Raw genomic sequence first — 17,416 nt, forward strand, 5'->3', positions numbered from 1 at the left:
GGGATGTTTCATATCAGCTTGTCTCTTCTTTGTAAATAGGACTTTGTTACGTCATGGCAGTGAATCTTGATTTGCTACGTGCTAATCGGCTACAGTGTTATTATATGCTGAGTCCCAATTCGCCTATATACTATACCCTAAAAGCATCTACTCGTTTTGTGAAGAACAAGTACATACTTTTGCGTGAGTAGCAGAAGAGTATGCAAGCTTTGGGACATACTACTTCGTCATCTTTAACGGACAGCTCTGTCGCTTAGTTAAATACATCCCAAAGAATATAGAATAACACAAGACGCATCACTCATATTATTATGAATAGGAGAAAGTGCAGTGCGCAATATGGCGGAATAAGTCCCGCCTTCTAAATAAGAGCCAATCGGCAATTGCTAAAGTCATCGCATCACTGCAGCAGCCGTTTGAAGCTCCGGTTCCTATAGAAACAGTCAGATGCGCGCCTCCAAAATGAGACAGGGCTGCGCATTAGGTTGATCCAGCCTGGAAAATAACGTCTTTTGTCATGATTTGAGTGTTTACAAACAAAATTTATAAGACAGCTGTTGTCAGATTTCATTGGTGATTTCAAATATGAAATTTAATAAAAAGCTTGGCAAACAGCTTTGGAGAATTTGATGTTTCCCCATTCAAAGAGATAGGAGCTGCACTTGCATGCCCAAGAAGTGTTTCAAAGATGGCCGCCAAGCGAAATGACTTGTCTTAAAGGGACTTTGATGCACCCTGTCACCATTTAAACGGCCCTGTCAATCATCTTGTCACAGTTAAAATCCTACACATTCAATTTAATTTAATTTCTTACCAATTCGGAAAGAAATGTAGTAGTACGTTGACCTGGGTCTTCCTGGGTCTTTAATGGCGAGAACTCCCTTCATGTGTTTGCATAATGATACACTTAAAGGTTCATGGCCAAACGTATCATTACAAAAGTTCACAATGCTTTTGCAGATGAAATACAGTGTGGATAACGTTGAATAAATATCTTTTTGTCAGGTTACATGCTGATAATTAATCACTCAAACCCCTTTATCTAAACCTCTGTGCTTAACTGTCGGACTCTCACAGCCATGCTGTTTATAGGTTTTTTTTACACTTTTTATCCGTGTTTGTAGTTATAATTGAATCCTCGTCCAACAGTTTCCTCTTTTTCTGCATTTTTCGCATCTATGGCACGCATTTTGAGACATATTTTGACACTTCAGAGTCACCATACAAGCAAACGACAAAATCCCGAATGCCATCTGACAAGTTAATTCACGTCGTCTACAGCGCAAAGCAGTAGCACTGTATGACAAAGTGTGGAAAGAGACATAATATAAAGACAGATTGTTCCAGTATCGCTAGCAAAGCATCAAACTGAGCCATTGACATCCTGAAGTAAACTTTGAAACGCTCGGGATAATCACACAACTCCTTGATGAGAACTCTCCTTCCTCTCTACGCAATCTTGGGATTGGATGGACCCAATATTTCCTTTCTTTTTTTCTTTTCAAAAAGAGAGAAGACAACTAAATCATGCTCACTGCTTAAAGACTTCATTTTGTATTGGTTTGCAATTTTTTTTTTTCTTTTTTTTTTTTTTTTCCACAACAGATTCATTAATATGTGGACTCAGTGTGCAAGGTATCTGTGCGTGACAAATTTTTAGGATCACAAATATGAAAAAACGCATATGAAAATTCTGTGTGCATGGATCTGCACTTTGGATTTTAACTGGAAAAGTACACCATCCGGGTATCTCTGGAGTACTGATTTCAACATACTATGATTTAGGACGCACTAATTCTAATTTCGAATACTATTTAGGATGGATAGTATGCGAATTGGATGCACCGATAGTTAACTAAATCTAAATCCTTAAAAAACATACTTGAAATAAAATAAATGTTAACTGAAGTAAAACAACATATAAATAAAATGCCAAGGTCATCATTTGTCATTTTCACATATCTTGATATACTAAAATAACTAAAACTGAAATAAAAATAAATAGACATTTTAAAAAAACCTAATAAAAACACAACTAAATTACTAAAATATTAAAATTAAAATGTAAGTGGGGAAAAAAAAAAAAAAAAAAAATATATATATATATATATATATATATATATATATATATATATATATATATATATATATATATATATATATATATATATATTTTTTTTTAATATGAATAAAAAAATAATAGTAGCTCAAGGGTAAAGGTGGCTTAAGTGTGAAGGAGATTCTTGAGAGCATTTGATTGGTCAAATATCTTTTTAGTGCAGGTTGAGTCATCAATACCTTTGACTTGTTTTCCTGGATTTTAAATTTTGCTGTAAAATGCATATATCTATGCACAGTAGCATTTAAATAATCTCAGATACACATGGACTGAAAGCCTCAAAACCCCTTTTGAGTTTGTGGGGTGTTTTAGTGACTTCAGAGAGTGATGTCATGTTAACATGCTTACACAGGGTATGCTAAAACAACTGCATCCTCCTTTAAAGCACTGCAGCTCAAATATGAAACCTTACAAATGAAACCTGTAAACGAAGCTAGTCAACGTCACTGATGGATCATTTTCATCTGTGTATGTCCTGTGGGATGTTGTCATAATCTGCACACCGCAGTGCCACTGCAGAGTATTAATTATTGATATCTAATGTTATCAGTTATAACAAGGTTGGCAACTTGTGGCTTGAGAGGGTGTTTGGTTTTCAGCAGTCGTTTCTCTAAAGGGCAGATCCGTTCTCCCGCCGCCCTCTTCACCTCGGGGCGGGTATTGCAGTCATTTGGCTCTGGTCTAAATTAAAAAATAAAAACCTCTGTGGTGTTAAATACATTTTTAATTAGACGAGGCTGACTCGGGATACTTCAGAGTGTGTTAACTAATGAATTAATCATTTTGTGTTAGCATTGTTTGCAGCCGGTGGAATTAGAGGCACTGGGAGCTAATCCTGTTGTTTGTCAGTCCTCTAGCGAATTGTGAAACCCACATACTCACTCGCCCCGTCAGAGAGAGCAAAGTAGGACCAATCCAAGCGAAGACCGCACCGAGCCACGGGATGAGTTTAGGGTAATTAAAATCATTAGCGAAGAAGCTTTCTGGACTTTTCTTTAAAGGAAAATTCGGTCGTCATTTACTCACCCTCATGTCAGAGCAAACTTGTTTTTCTGTGGATCGCAAAAGGAGACATTTTGAATCATTTTAAACAACTGTTTTTCATATAATGACAGTTCATAGTGAATTAGTTCATCTGTAAAAAAAATTCTAAAAAAAATAAATATTATTAAAATAGATATACTGTATATACACTACAGTTTAAAAGTTTAATTTTATTTATCCATCACAGGAATAAATTACATTTCAAAATATATTCAAAATGAAAACAGTTATTTTTTAATAATATTAACTGTATTTCTGTTTTCTTTGTATTTTTGATCAAATGAATGCAGCCTTGATGAGCAAAAAAGACCAAACTAAATCAAACACAGACATATGACAGAAAGAAATGTATTATTTATTATATTATTTATCAATAATCTACCTAATCAAATTTGTTCAGATTCAAAAATGGCACATTACAGCAGGTTTTAATGTTATTGATGTTAAAGAAAGGTAAAATTTTCTGTCAATTACGACCTAAATTTCAATTTTTTTTTCACTCAAAGCTGTTGTTTGACTCATAAGACTCTACATAATTTAATCTATATTTTTATAATATTTTATGGTGATTTTGGCAGCCTCTGGACATGTTTTTAGCAAATTTCCTTTCTCTTTGGATAAAAGTGCCTGCTAAATGCATAAATGTAAATATGCTTTTGTTGTTTGGAAAAGAGCAGTTTGAACATTCTGTTAAACATCTCCTTTTGTATTACGTGAAAGAAAACAAGTCATAGGAGTTTTGTAACAACACGAGGGTGAGTAAATGATGACTTTAGCTTCCTTACATAAGAACATAAAAACAGTCAGACACAGCCTCAGACACTGATTTGTTTCCCAGAACCGTTGCAAAACCACAGGCCGTCTTTGCTGTATGAGCCTCCAGGCCGCAGACACCACAAGTTACTCCTGCTGCTGTTGTCCTGGGATTTTTGGTGCCTGTTTGATGGGAGGAAAACCCTGATAATGCTGGCATAAGAGACCTACTGTGAAGCAGGAGAACATCTGAATCAGTCAGAGGCGTTTGTGCCGACAGCTAGTTTGTGTATCGCTGTGCCAGTCGGGTGAGATTTGTCTCAGTACTTTCTGAGATGGAAGCAAGGAAACATGCATGATGGCACTCGGCACCAGGGTTTTTGTGGTTGAAGGTAGGGTCATTTTTGGAGAGGCTAGCAATAGCGAGCTAGCTTTGAAAGCATAAGATCTTACCCTCCCTTTAGAGCATCTCCAAAGCCATGCCTCCTCCAAAACACATGAATGTGTACAGCAGGGATCAAACAAAAGTGTCACGAGATGAGAGACGGCGTTAAACTACCTCATGTCTCAAAGCACATAACATTACAATAATAATGAACATAAACAACTTAAAGAGCTCTGATCTGTACCACCTGACTGCTGCAGATTCATTTTGACGTTGATATATTGCCATTAAAACACTCAAATTCGAATCCCGAACCGCTTCAAGTATAACGTCACGGGTTTCCATCTCTTCCAAATTGCAGTAGTGATGGTGTGAACACAGCATAAACTCATTGTTTTGGTTCAGGAGGAACTTGATTGACGTCTGGTATGATGTCAGACGTATGATGTCTGCGTGAGGGTATGGAAATACATATGCTGACAGGCAGGTAGGATATTATATCATTGCATTCGAATACAATCAGCTCTCAGGATGTGAAGAGACTTTCATCCAGCATAACAAAAAATATTTCTGGAACAAATCTCCTTTAACTAAACTAAACTAAAACTAAAACCATAAATAAATAAATAAATAAAAAATAAACTTATTTCAGTTACACTTTTAAAAATGAAGATGGTTTTCACAGCAATGCTTTCACATAGAAGACTATAGAGGTTTTTTGGTTTGCAAAAGAATCTTTCAGTGAACAATTCTTAAAGGGGACCTATTATGTCCCTTTTCACAAGATGTAATATAAGTCTCTGGTGTCCCCAGAATGTGTCTGTGAAGTTTCAGCTCAAAATACCCCACAGATCATTTATTATAGCTTGTCAAATTTGCCCCTATTTGGGTGTGAGCAAAAACACACTGTTTTTGTGTGTGTCCCTTTAAATGCAAATGAGCTGCTGCTTGCGGCTGCTTTCCAAAAGAGGGCGGAGCTTTAACAGCTTGCGCTTCAATTGCTCAACAACAACAAAGCTGGACAATCTCACGCAGCTAAAATTAGGATTATCCTTACATTAGCCTTACAATGTTCAAACCGGAGTCGGACACTGATGGAGAGACTCAGGAAAAAGTTACAACTTTTAGAACACATCTGGACGATTCTGAGTGGTTAGTGGATAAATTTATGTAGTTGCTGTGGAGTTGATTCAACTCATCGACTAGCATGTGCCGTCATGTTAATCTTTTGTGCAAATCCAGCGTTGAATTGACCCTCATTTGTGAAGCAGTAATAAAGGTTCTTTATTTTTAAGAGTGTAATAAGGTTTTAGTCATAGCATCCACCCCTAAACCAATTGGACGGGTGGTCAGTTTTCCAGGGGTTTCCTCGACAGCACCTGTACAGGCAGATGGTGTGTGTGATGGGGCTAATTCCTCCGCCATGCCTGGCTGGCCCGCCTCCATTAGCCCGTGTCCCAGGAGAGAGCACATCTGTCAGACTGACAGACCCGTCTCATGACTCACGCTCAGAGCTTCAGATGCCACACAGAGCATTCATGGAAATAACGCTAAACTGCCTGTAAGTGCTCAGCATCAGTGTCGCTTAAAGATCATTCATTGTCCTCATTAGAAAAAGTTTTACACAATAAATGAAGAGTTCCTTTGATTAATGTATATTTAAGTGATGAACCGCATTTATACAGTACACGAGATTAAATCTCCAGACATATGAGTGGCCTAATAAACCCGTTTTATTTCTACACGAGATGGGTTGCTTTGAAATTGTAGTTTACTAGGCTACAAACTACTCTTAATTTAACACTCTGAGGTCTAAAAACGCGCCGGCGCGTTTTGCAGTTTTTTTTTCACATTGCAGCAAAACAGACTTAAAATACTCCGTCATTTTTTGTCATAGAGACATAAGTAATATATCAATTGAAACTATAGAATGTCTTCTTTTTTTTGTGTACACTCACAATCAAAATAAAACTTTGTGCTTTTTAAAAATAAATAAAATATACAGGGTGTGCTGTCCTGCCGTCTCCGTCTCTGCAAACATCGTTCTAAAACGTCACTAAAAGTAACTAAAATAGATGGCTTATACATGCTACATGGACATGAGAGAGATGTCTTTGGAAAGCTTTAAGTGTCTACTTTTAAACAAAACAAATAAATTCTAAAACAAATATTCTCCCTTTATGTAATCAGTATAAAAGTAAAGAGAGGTACTGTTTCTCCTGTCTGACCTAATTATCTTTAATGTGTGCCCGCCCACGCGCAGAGCGCTCTATTCATAAGATAATGTGCTGAGGCGATTTATGCAAACTGTAAACGCCCCTAACAGCGTCTTAAAAAGCATCAAGTTTCATCAGATTCATTCGCTTTCCTTCGCGTTTGGAAGATGGCACACTACACAGGTAAGCAGGCTCTTCAGATGGTCCTGGACAGTGAGGAAGTTCACTCTTTCCTCGGAAGAAGAACACGACTCTGACGATGAACGTCTGCATTTTGAAGAGCGACTTGATCCAGCTGAAGATACAGTTTCTGATGAGTAAGTGATTTAGTTTTACTTAAATTATTTGACGTGTTTTTTTTCTATATAAGCGTACATATATATTTGCCTTATATTTACATCTATCTATATAACTATATATATATAACGTTATCTCATAAAAACGCTTATAAATAGAATGCTTTTCTGTTGATATAGGGCCTACTTAAATTATTTATATAAGCGTACATCTATATTTGCCTTATATTTACATCTATATATATATATATATTTATATATATATATATATATATATATATATATATATATATATATATATATATATATATATATAACTTTATCTCATAAAAATGCTTATAAATAGAATGCTTTGCTGTTGATATACTTAAATTATTTGACGTGTTTTTTTTTTATATATAAGCGTACATCTATATTTGCCTTATATTTACATCTATCTATAAATATATATATAGCGTATCTAAGTAACGTATATGATAGGCGTGAATGTGCTAAAATATGCTTGGTTGTGAAATGCGCGAACATGTTGCTATTTGCTAAATGTGCTAACTGATATAGCAGACTGTAAACGTTTACACATTCGCACACTTTGTCCGGTAATGGCCAATTGACAGACATATACAGCATGCTTGTATACCTGTTACTTTCCTGTCAGTTATGCATAGCTAATGGTATGAGAGTATTATTTTATATGCTAATAATAACAGTTTTTTTTTTTTGACATTTTTTTTTAGGAATGTGGATCCATCACTCTCACATTCACCTGCAATTCCCACTAGGAGGGCACGCAGCAACACAGGCGGAAATGAGAAAGAGTAAGTACACGTTTACCCACTATATGTGCAAACTGATATAGCAAAATGTAAACGTTTACACATTTGCACACTTTGTCCAGTAATGGCCAATTGACAGACATATACAGCATGCTTGTATACCTGTTACTTTCCTGTCAGTTATGCATAGCTAATGGTATGAGAGTATTATCTTATATGCTAATAATAACAGTTTTTTTTTGACAATTTTTTTTTTTTAGGAATGTGGATCCATCACTCTCACATTCACCTGCAATTCCCACTAGGAGGGCACGCAGCAACACAGGCGGAAATGAGAAAGAGTAAGTACACTTTTACCCACTATATGGTAGGCCTATATTGAAATCTGTAAGATTTTTCATGTTTTTAAAATAAGTTTCGTCTGCTCACCAAGGCTGCATTTATTCAATTAAAAATACAGTAAAAACAGTAATATTGTGAAATATTATTACAATTTAAAATAACTGTTTTCTATTTGAATATATTTCACAAAGTCGTTTATTCTTGTGATGTCCAGCATCATTACTCCAGTCTTCAGTGTCGCATGATCCTTCAGAAATCATTCTAATATGATGATTTGCAGCTCAAGAAACATTTATTGTTTACAATTGTTCAGAAATGTTTCATAAGTAGCAAATCATCATATTTGATGATAATATTTGATGATAATATTAATAAGATTCATATTTGATGATAATATATTTGCAGAGCTCTGTGGTGTGTCGTCACAGAAAGCAGCTCCAAAACGGACCAAAAGTGACCATGTACCGGTTCCAGGAGCAGAGCTGACATCAGATGCAAGGAATAATGCCACCGCTGGTCATCGGAACTGCATGCTTTGCAAAGTACAGCTTGGTAAAAAGCAAGACACACCTTGGAAATGCCAGGCATGTGACATTTACTTGTGTCTTCAGTTGAACTGTTTTCAAAAATGGCACACAGATGTGTGACTGTTCAGATTCTCTGTTCACCACCTCTCACTGACCATTGGGCTGCAAAGATTATCTATATGTGATCAAGCAGGTTATGTATAGGGTGTAAAAGTGGGCTTTTTTTTATAAACCTTACCTTTATTTGCCTGTATACACAAAAAATGTGCCTTTGACCCTAGTTTATATGTGGATTATATTGTTAACTTTATTTTAAATAAAAAAAGAAAAAAAACAATGATATGTCTTGTCTTTGCATTTTCTTAGTTGACTCAGTCACATTCCTGACTGAATGGCTCATTATGCGGCTCATTAGGGGCAGGGTCTTAATCTCCCCAGGTGTAAATCACTTCATTATTCATGAAGAGTCACACCTCTTCGCATATGGCCTACCTAAACAAAAAGTGTCTTAGAAATTTAAAATCAATACAATGTTTTATGTGTCAGAGTAGGGAGGATCATTTCCACATCATTTTGAAGCAAAAACTCTACACTAAAATATACAATTCTCAAAAGTCTTGTGAAAAAACATTTAGTATGCATTTTTAGGTATTGTTTCAGTTACTTTTTTTTTTGTTTTTTCAATAACCACGCATAAACATTATTCCTTTAAAAACACAAACATGTACATACATGTTCCTCACATATTATGGTAGCCTAGTTTGTGCTGAATACAGTGTAATGACACTTTTGTCATTAATATGTTTATAACCAACTGATAAAAGCACAAATGTCAGGGCATGTCAAAACTTCTCCAGGGCCCAAAATCAGCCTCAGACTCCAGAGGGTTAAAGTAGTTCAAGTAAACATGAAATGCAGTTTATGTATTTTGTACTTCAATGTACTTCCCCAGTTTTTAAATTATTTTTTAAAATACCTGTCTAATGTCCATTTAATTTTATTATTTGAGAGCAGTTCTTATCAGGATCTTAATTAGTATGATTGTATATGTTAACTTGTATTAAAATATACACTGTATAAAACTACTATATATATAAATCTCTAATTCGGATCATGATTTTTCAGTATAGATTTTTTCTTCTATGTGCTTCTGGCTGCTGTTTCTACCCACCCAACATAATGCTGTGGAGATGTAGTGAATTTATGCCTTGTTAAAAGTTTCACCATGTACATTTTCATCTTAACAAGGGTCAAACTTGCAGCAGTGATAAAATGTTTGGGCGAAGGTCATGTTTCAATGTGGATAATGCTCTTTATTTCTTTACTTTCTCCTTCCTCAGTTTTGTTGTAAATAAAAAGGGCATTTTGTCAAAGCAGTGTCAGGTATAATCTATACTTGAGTGTTATTGAGCAGTATCTGAGCTGTTGTTGTGTCCGCTGAGATGGGAAGCAGGTGAATTGTGCTGTTCAGTGGGCTGTGGTGGGGGTGGATAACCTTTCATTGATGTTCACGGGTTTTTAAAGCACAGAGCCTTTGAGTCTGATCACGTGTAATTATCACCATACTTCTCTATTTCAAGAGTCAATTTGTGCTTTTGCTGTCAATTGACAATGTGCTGTTACTTGTTAAAGTGTTCACACACTATATGGGTGAATCCCTCATATTTCACACCAGAAAATCTAGAGGAAGAAATTATATCTTTGCATCAAATTAAAGGGATAGTTCATCCAAAAAATGAAAATTATCCCATGATTTACTCACCCTCAAGCCATCCAAGGTGTTCATGACTTTGTTCTTTCAGGTGAACACAATCAGAGATATATTTAAAAATATCCTTACTCCTCCAAGGTTTATAATGTTTGTGAAAGGGAGACGCGTTTTGAAGTAAAAAAGAATGCATCCATCCATAAAAAAGTACTCCATATGACTTCAGGGGGTTAATAAAGGCCTTCTGAAGCGAAGCGATGTGTTTTTGTACAAATCCCACTGAACAAATTGTGAATAAAAAAGGAATGCAATAATTTACAAATCTCATAAACTTATATTTTATTTCACAAATGTTGAAAGTGAGACATTTTGAAATGTCATGCCAAATATTGGCTAATTTTCGATTTCATGAGAGCTACACATTCCAAAAAAGTTGGGTAAGTTGACAGGTAGCAATAAGAGGCTGGAAAAGTTAAATGTACATATAAGGAACAGCTGGAGGACCAATTTGCAACTTATTAGGTCAATTGGCAACATGATTGGGTATAAAAAGAGCCTCTCAGAGTGGCAGTGCCTCTCAGAAGTCAAGATGGGTAGAAGATCACCAATTCCCCCAATGCTGCAGCGAAAAATAGTGGAGCAATATCAGAAAGGAGTTTCTCAGAGAAAAATTGCAAAGAGTTTGAAGTTATCATCATCTACAGTGCATAATATCATCCAAAGATTCAGAGAATCTGGAACAATCTCTGTGCGTAAGGGTCAAGGCCAGAAAACCATACTGGATGCCCGTGATCTTCGGGCCCTTAGACGGCACTGCATCACATACAGGAATGCTACTGTAATGGAAATCACAACATGGGCTCAGGAATACTTCCAGAAAACATTGTCGGTGAACACAATCCACCGTGCCATTCGCCGTTGCCGGCTAAAACTCTATAGGTCAAAAAAGAAGCCATATCTAAACATGATCCAGAAGCGCAGGCGTTTTCTCTGGGCCAAGGCTCATTTAAAATGGACTGTGGCAAAGTGGAAAACTGTTCTGCGGTCAGACGAATCAAAATTTGAAGTTCTTTTTGGAAAACTGGGATGCCATGTCATCCAGACTAAAGAGGACAAGGACAACCCAAGTTGTTATCAGCGCTCAGTTCAGAAGCCTGCATCTCTGATGGTATGGGGTTGCATGAGTGCGTGTGGCATGGGCAGCTTACACATCTGGAAAGGCACCATCAATGCTGAAAGGTATATCCAAGTTCTAGAACAACATATGCTCCCATCCAGACGTCGTCTCTTTCAGGGAAGACCTTGCATTTTCCAACATGACAATGCCAGACCACATACTGCATCAATTACAATATCATGGCTGCATAGAAGAAGGATCCAGGTACTGAAATGACCAGCCTGCAGTCCAGATCTTTCACCCATAGAAAAACATTTGGCGCATCATAAAGAGGAAGATGCGACAAAGAAGACCTAAGACAGTTGAGCAACTAGAAGCCTGTATTAGACAAGAATGGGACAACATTCCTATTCCTAAACTTGAGCAACCTGTCTCCTCAGTCCCCAGACGTTTGCAGACTGTTATAAAAAGAAGAGAAGATGCCACACAGTGGTATCATGGGATAATTGTAATTTTTTGGTGAACTATCCCTTTAAATAAAAGGCTGTTATCAAAATGAAGCCTATTTTAAGGCCCTCACAGATTTTTGCATTGTGTGCCATTATTTTCATGACAATTGTGACAATGTATTTATTTATTTACTTGTTTTTTTTTTTTTTTTTTTTTTTTTTTAAAGTGCTTATACATAGTAGTAGTATTCATTTCAATTAAAAATTTCTGTATTTTTGTAAAATAATAACTGTATTACAGTAATGAGAATCACCATTGACAACATTAATGATTAATATAATTAATATATTATTAATTATATAATTAATTTATTATTAATTTATACTTTATTCCTTTTTATGTTTTGCATTAAATTAAATGAAAAGTCTTTTATCAAAATGAAAATTTCCTATTTTAAGACCATTACAATTTTTTGCATTATATATTTGTATATTTATCATCAGTTTCACCCAATTTATATATGTATGTATTTATTTATTTTTAAGTATTTTTGTAATATAAATAAATACTGTGTTACAGTAATTAGAATCACCTTTGAAAATATGAATTATGAAAGGGATTACTCTTAATTTGTGTAATTTAATGACATTTACTTCTGATGAAATTGCATTAGATACTGTATAGACTTTAACAATAGTGGATTTAATATCAAAATGTAACATCTGACGTTAAAATGTATGTTTATAATGCAACCTTCTCCCTTGAAATACTTTGGTAAGTTTAAGAATAATTTATGCAATTTTATGTTATTTATTTGAAATATCTATCCTTATTTTCTTCAGCTGGTCGAGGTTGACATGGGATTGAGAAAGTAATTAGTAATAAATAATCCAATACTTTTTAATGAGAATAATTAGTACAGCAATCTAATTATACTGTTGAAAATGTACTTCGTATCTAGTAATTCATTTCTTTTTTAGACTTTTTTTAACACTGTACTTAATTCATTTTGGTACTTTTGTGATATAGAAATAAAATACTCTATTACAGTAATGAGAATGACCACTGAGAATAGAATGATATAAATTTGGAAGGGACTAATACTTATCATAAAAGCTTGCAAAAATGCAATATTTATTTTTGTAGCTGTCTTTTGTTATATGAACCCAGCATTTTAAACTATCATTTATTTATTTATTTATCATCAGTTTATTTATATTATTTCTTTGTCTACTCTTAGCACAGTTGCTAAGATAATTTGTAAAGTTCTTAGGAGTGCTGATAACGTTTCAAAGAGTCTTTGTTGGCTATATTTGCATATATTACATTGAAGGGATCAAAAGCCTGCCGTGTGTCGCTGGGCGATATTCGCTTCACCATAGGGGCTTACAGTATCCGTTTCTTAAGATTTTAATTGGGTTGTTTTTGTACAAAGCAGGTGGTGCCTAATTTCAGCAAAATCCTGTGCTTAGTGGATTTTAAGAATAAATGAGCTGGTATTTGGGAAAGTGATATTTGTAACAGCCTGGTCTGTGATCAGATTGTGATGTTTTGATGCAGCGATGCGGATCTCAGCGGTCATTACTACAGCACGAGTCACTCAAGGTCATCCTGGATTTCTTTCATGTGCCCTGTGTGAAAGACGCTCCCTTCACACGTCTAAATGAAAGGCCTTGCGTGAAGGCTCTTTGCTTTGGCTCTTGCTTTTAATTGATGTTTAATTGCCTTCTTTTTATTAATTTAATCAGGCCAACATGGCATTCATTTGATCAGGTCGTCACTTTGTACTAAAAACATATTCAAATGCGCCCCTAGAATGCATTGCGACCAATGCATACGGGCTCAGAATAATAGTAAACAGAGCTGTAATTCAATAGAAGCAGATGGCAGAGCCCGCACTGTTTGTTTGTACTCTTCTGCCTGTTTGTTTTGTTCTTGAACGATGACTCAACCAGATTATATTTAAACGCTTGGCTTTTCTTGATCTTTCCCAGGCCCGTTGTTCAAGCCCAGCTGCAGCAAAGGCCAAAGATATCTGGAGTTCATTCCCATCAACCTGCACACACAGAGAATGCGGGTGACATGTCCAAGAAAAACAGGTGCGTCCCATGCTTTCTTATTCCCTCTGTTCATATTCTAGGGCTGTGTTTGGAATTGACTACTAGCAAGCGTACTACCTGCTGCATACTGAATACACTCTGTACAGCTTACATATAAATATTTATAAATATTTCAAACAGTACTATGCTTCTTTTGTCACATGATCTCATGCCATTGCATATTTGTTTCAGGGAGTCATCTGTTTAACTTAGTAATCTTTAAAAAGAGAAACAAAATGCTTATTTATAAAGTTTTATATTAATATACACTACAAAAAAAGTTTGGAATAATTAATATTATTTTAATGTTTTTGAAAAAAATTAATATAATTTAAAATAAATGTTTTCTATTTGAATATATTTTAAAATGTAATTTATTCTTGTGATGGCAAAGCTGAATTTTCAATTATTGCTCAATTATTATCAGTTAATATTGGTACTCAATTATTAATTATTGTTTTCTATAAATTATCAGGCTTAATATTTTTAATGGTTCCACCAAAATATGAAGCTATTCAACTGTTTTCAACATTGATAATAATCATAAATGTTTCTTGATCATCAAATCATCATATTAGAATGATTTCTGAAGGATCATGTGACACTGAAGACTGGAATAATGGTGCTGAAAATTCAGCTTTGATTACAGGAATAAATTATATATTACAATATATTCACATAGTTTCACTTTAAACTGTAATAATATTTCACAATATTACTGATTTTACTGTATTTTTGATCAAATAAATGCAGCCTTGGTGATCATCTTCATTCCAAATCATTAAAAGCTTAATTACTCCAAACTGTGTATATTATTAAAGCAATTTAATGTATTTATATTTATAGGTAACTTTGTATGTTCATAAATATATTTATAATTATTTGCAGTTTATATGTCATGTAAGCTCAGGTCGAGAGCATTGCATTGTGGTATATGTTATTGTGTACTGCGCAGATTGGTAAATGCAGTCATGCTATGCCTACAGTGCACAGTATACATACTAAATACAGCAGAAGTTAACGTAGTATGTTAGTATGCGATACCAAACTTCTCTTTCTCTTCCTCCCTCTGTATCTTGTTTCTGGCTGTTTGTTTTGTTGTGGGAAGCAGTGCATGGTGGTCTCAAAGATCAGTACATCACCCTATTAGCAAAGTGCAGTTAGCCCCGCCACCCTGTGATGTTCCATTTCACACATGTGTCCCAGTGGCAGGTGGCGGTACAGTCAGTAAGGGGTCAGCAGGGAGATGTTGACAGGTGCAGACGTGCACTGAGACGACTAAATGAGGATATGACAGCAGTACACTTTCAGCACAGCAGGAGACTCGTTCCTGATTGGACAAGATGCATGGCAAAATAATAGCAAGCACTTATGTGGATGTTTTACACGTAACCTACTGCCAATGCATCAAGCTTGATATATCGATTTTAAATGCTTTGAGTAATGAATGTCTTTATTTAGTCATTTAAAATATATATATATATATATATATATTCACTATCATTCAATAGTTTCGGGTTGGTCTAATTTTTTTTTTTTAATGTTTATGAAAGAAGTCTCTTCTGCTCACCAAGGCTGCATTTATTTGATATTGTGAAATATTATTACAATTTAAAACAACTGTTCCCTTTCAGTCGGTCACGTTCGACGTACGTCAGTAGTGACCGACGAATTGGGATATCGCTAGAGAGCCCCTATCAGCTTCGAGAGAACTAAAACAAGCCAATGGAATTGGCGTGCGATATTTGCATAATGCGCACCTCCCCTAACAGGTGGATATAAAAAGGGGGGCAGATGCAATCGCACTCTGTCTTTCGCTTCGGAGCCTACCTGGTGTCCTGCGGCTGTTTGAACTTCAAGCCTCTGAAGAAGTTTCGGCGCTTGTGTTGGTGTGACGACGCCTGCAGCGAGGTCGCGAGTTGGAGTGAGCCGGGTGGAAACATCCAATGTTTTCCCAGCGTTCCGCTGTAATTCCACTGGTTGGTCTGCGATTTGGTCTGGTTCCTCCTGTGTTTTTCTAAACACGTCGTGGCCTCCCTGTGTGTCTCGACACAAAAGAGCTGAAGTTTCCCCTTCTAAAAGAGCTTCACAGACAGACACTGCGTCTTTTTCAAGATGTCATTCTGTCTGTACGTTTCTGGAGGCGGTCGTTTCCTATCCTCTCTGACGGCCACGATCACTTTCTCTCATGTCTGCTTAGCGTGCTGAGACTGTGTTTGTGGGTGGTCATATTTTCTTATGGAAATATGTCCACGTCGGCGCGTTGTTTGCTCGCCTTTCTCGTAAGGGCTTAAGCGCTCAGCGCGCCGTGTGCCGTCGAATTGCCGGCTGACAGCGCGCGTTGCCACGGCAACCCTGCGCGCTGTCTGGCGCTCTAGATGCACGGTCGAGACTCGGCTGCCTTTAATGAGGTGGAGTCCCCTCACTTATTCCCCGATCTAGTTATTTTTCTGAATCAGAAAAGTGCTACTTTGGTTAATAAGCCTGGGTGACCAGAGGATCACAGTGGGGCAATACCCGCCGACTCATTCTCCGTGGGCCCCCCACTCCTCTAGTGCATCGCAAACATGTTGTGACTATGTTCGTGGGTGGATCATGTTTAGATACATGGCCACGTCGGTGCCAGGGTGCCGTGTGTCGTCCAGTTGGGCGGCCACGTTCACTGTCCAACATGGCTGGTAGCTTCTGCATGTGTTGCTGGTCCTCCTTAAAATAAATATGGAGGACCTAACATCTTAGTCAGGGCTCCAGCAGAGGATCAGATGTCGACTGCTACATTGGAGAGAGTATTGTTGGGCTCTGAACATGAAGATGAGGCTGAGCGTCCCACGGTTGTGGCGTGCTCATGCCAAATCGGATTCAGACTTGGCAACCATGCTTTCCCGGGCCCCCGGGGGTCGTGCGACGCGTACTCGCCTTGCTGCGCCCCTGGCTTAGCCCGGATGTGCATGAAAAAACTTGGCAGTTTGTGGCCTTTTTGGCGTTAATATGGAACGCCAAGAGGGTCATAATCTGCACTACAAGTTTTTCTCTCACTACCCCTAGGGTGGGGTGGCAGTGCTACGGGCACACCACCTCTGCCCTGCATGAGTCTTGGCCCCTGGCAAGTCTGCAGTAGGTCAAAGCACTCATTGCATGTGGGTAGTTCTGAGTCGGGGTTGAGCTACGCAGGATGCAAATCAAAGCGCAGGCCCCTGGCCAGACAATGTCCACCATGGTGGTCCAGAAACACCCCTGGCGAGTCTTGCTGGGATGTGCCGTCGTCAAAGTGTGCTTTCTCGATGCGCTCATCTCACAAACTGGCCTTGAACCCAGCCCGCTCAACCCGCAGTCACCTGACTAGCGGGAGACGGTCCTGGAGATATGGCGACCTGGAGCTGACGTAAACGGTTCTTTCTCCCCGGAGGAGGGCCGGGTGGAGAATTGGTCTGTTCCGCCGCTGGCTCTCCGGAGTCCAGCGGTACCCACTAAGAACTGTTTTCCGATCCTCTACGTCCCAAGAGTGTGGCTGGCGATGTGCAGCGCCCCGCGTTGCTACTCCCAGCCCCCTCTCACCTCGCCAGCAGGTGTCAGTGTGTTGGTGCAGG

At 37.3% G+C, this 17,416-nt stretch overlaps 1 protein-coding gene across 6 annotated transcripts in view; it reads left to right on the plus strand.

Annotated features, from left to right (window-relative positions):
* inpp4b (inositol polyphosphate-4-phosphatase type II B) overlaps positions 1–17,416 on the plus strand; it is a 208,034-nt gene that overhangs the window by 111,387 nt on the left and 79,231 nt on the right. For all 6 annotated transcript variants that reach the window (XM_067404889.1, XM_067404894.1, XM_067404890.1 and 3 more), the window contains one exon: positions 13,725–13,829. In XM_067404889.1, coding sequence (XP_067260990.1) covers positions 13,725–13,829 — 105 coding nt within the window. The remainder of the gene's footprint in view (positions 1–13,724; positions 13,830–17,416) is intronic.

This window comes from Chanodichthys erythropterus, chromosome 12 (assembly GCF_024489055.1).
Source record: "Chanodichthys erythropterus isolate Z2021 chromosome 12, ASM2448905v1, whole genome shotgun sequence".
Taxonomy (NCBI): Eukaryota; Metazoa; Chordata; class Actinopteri; order Cypriniformes; family Xenocyprididae; genus Chanodichthys; species Chanodichthys erythropterus.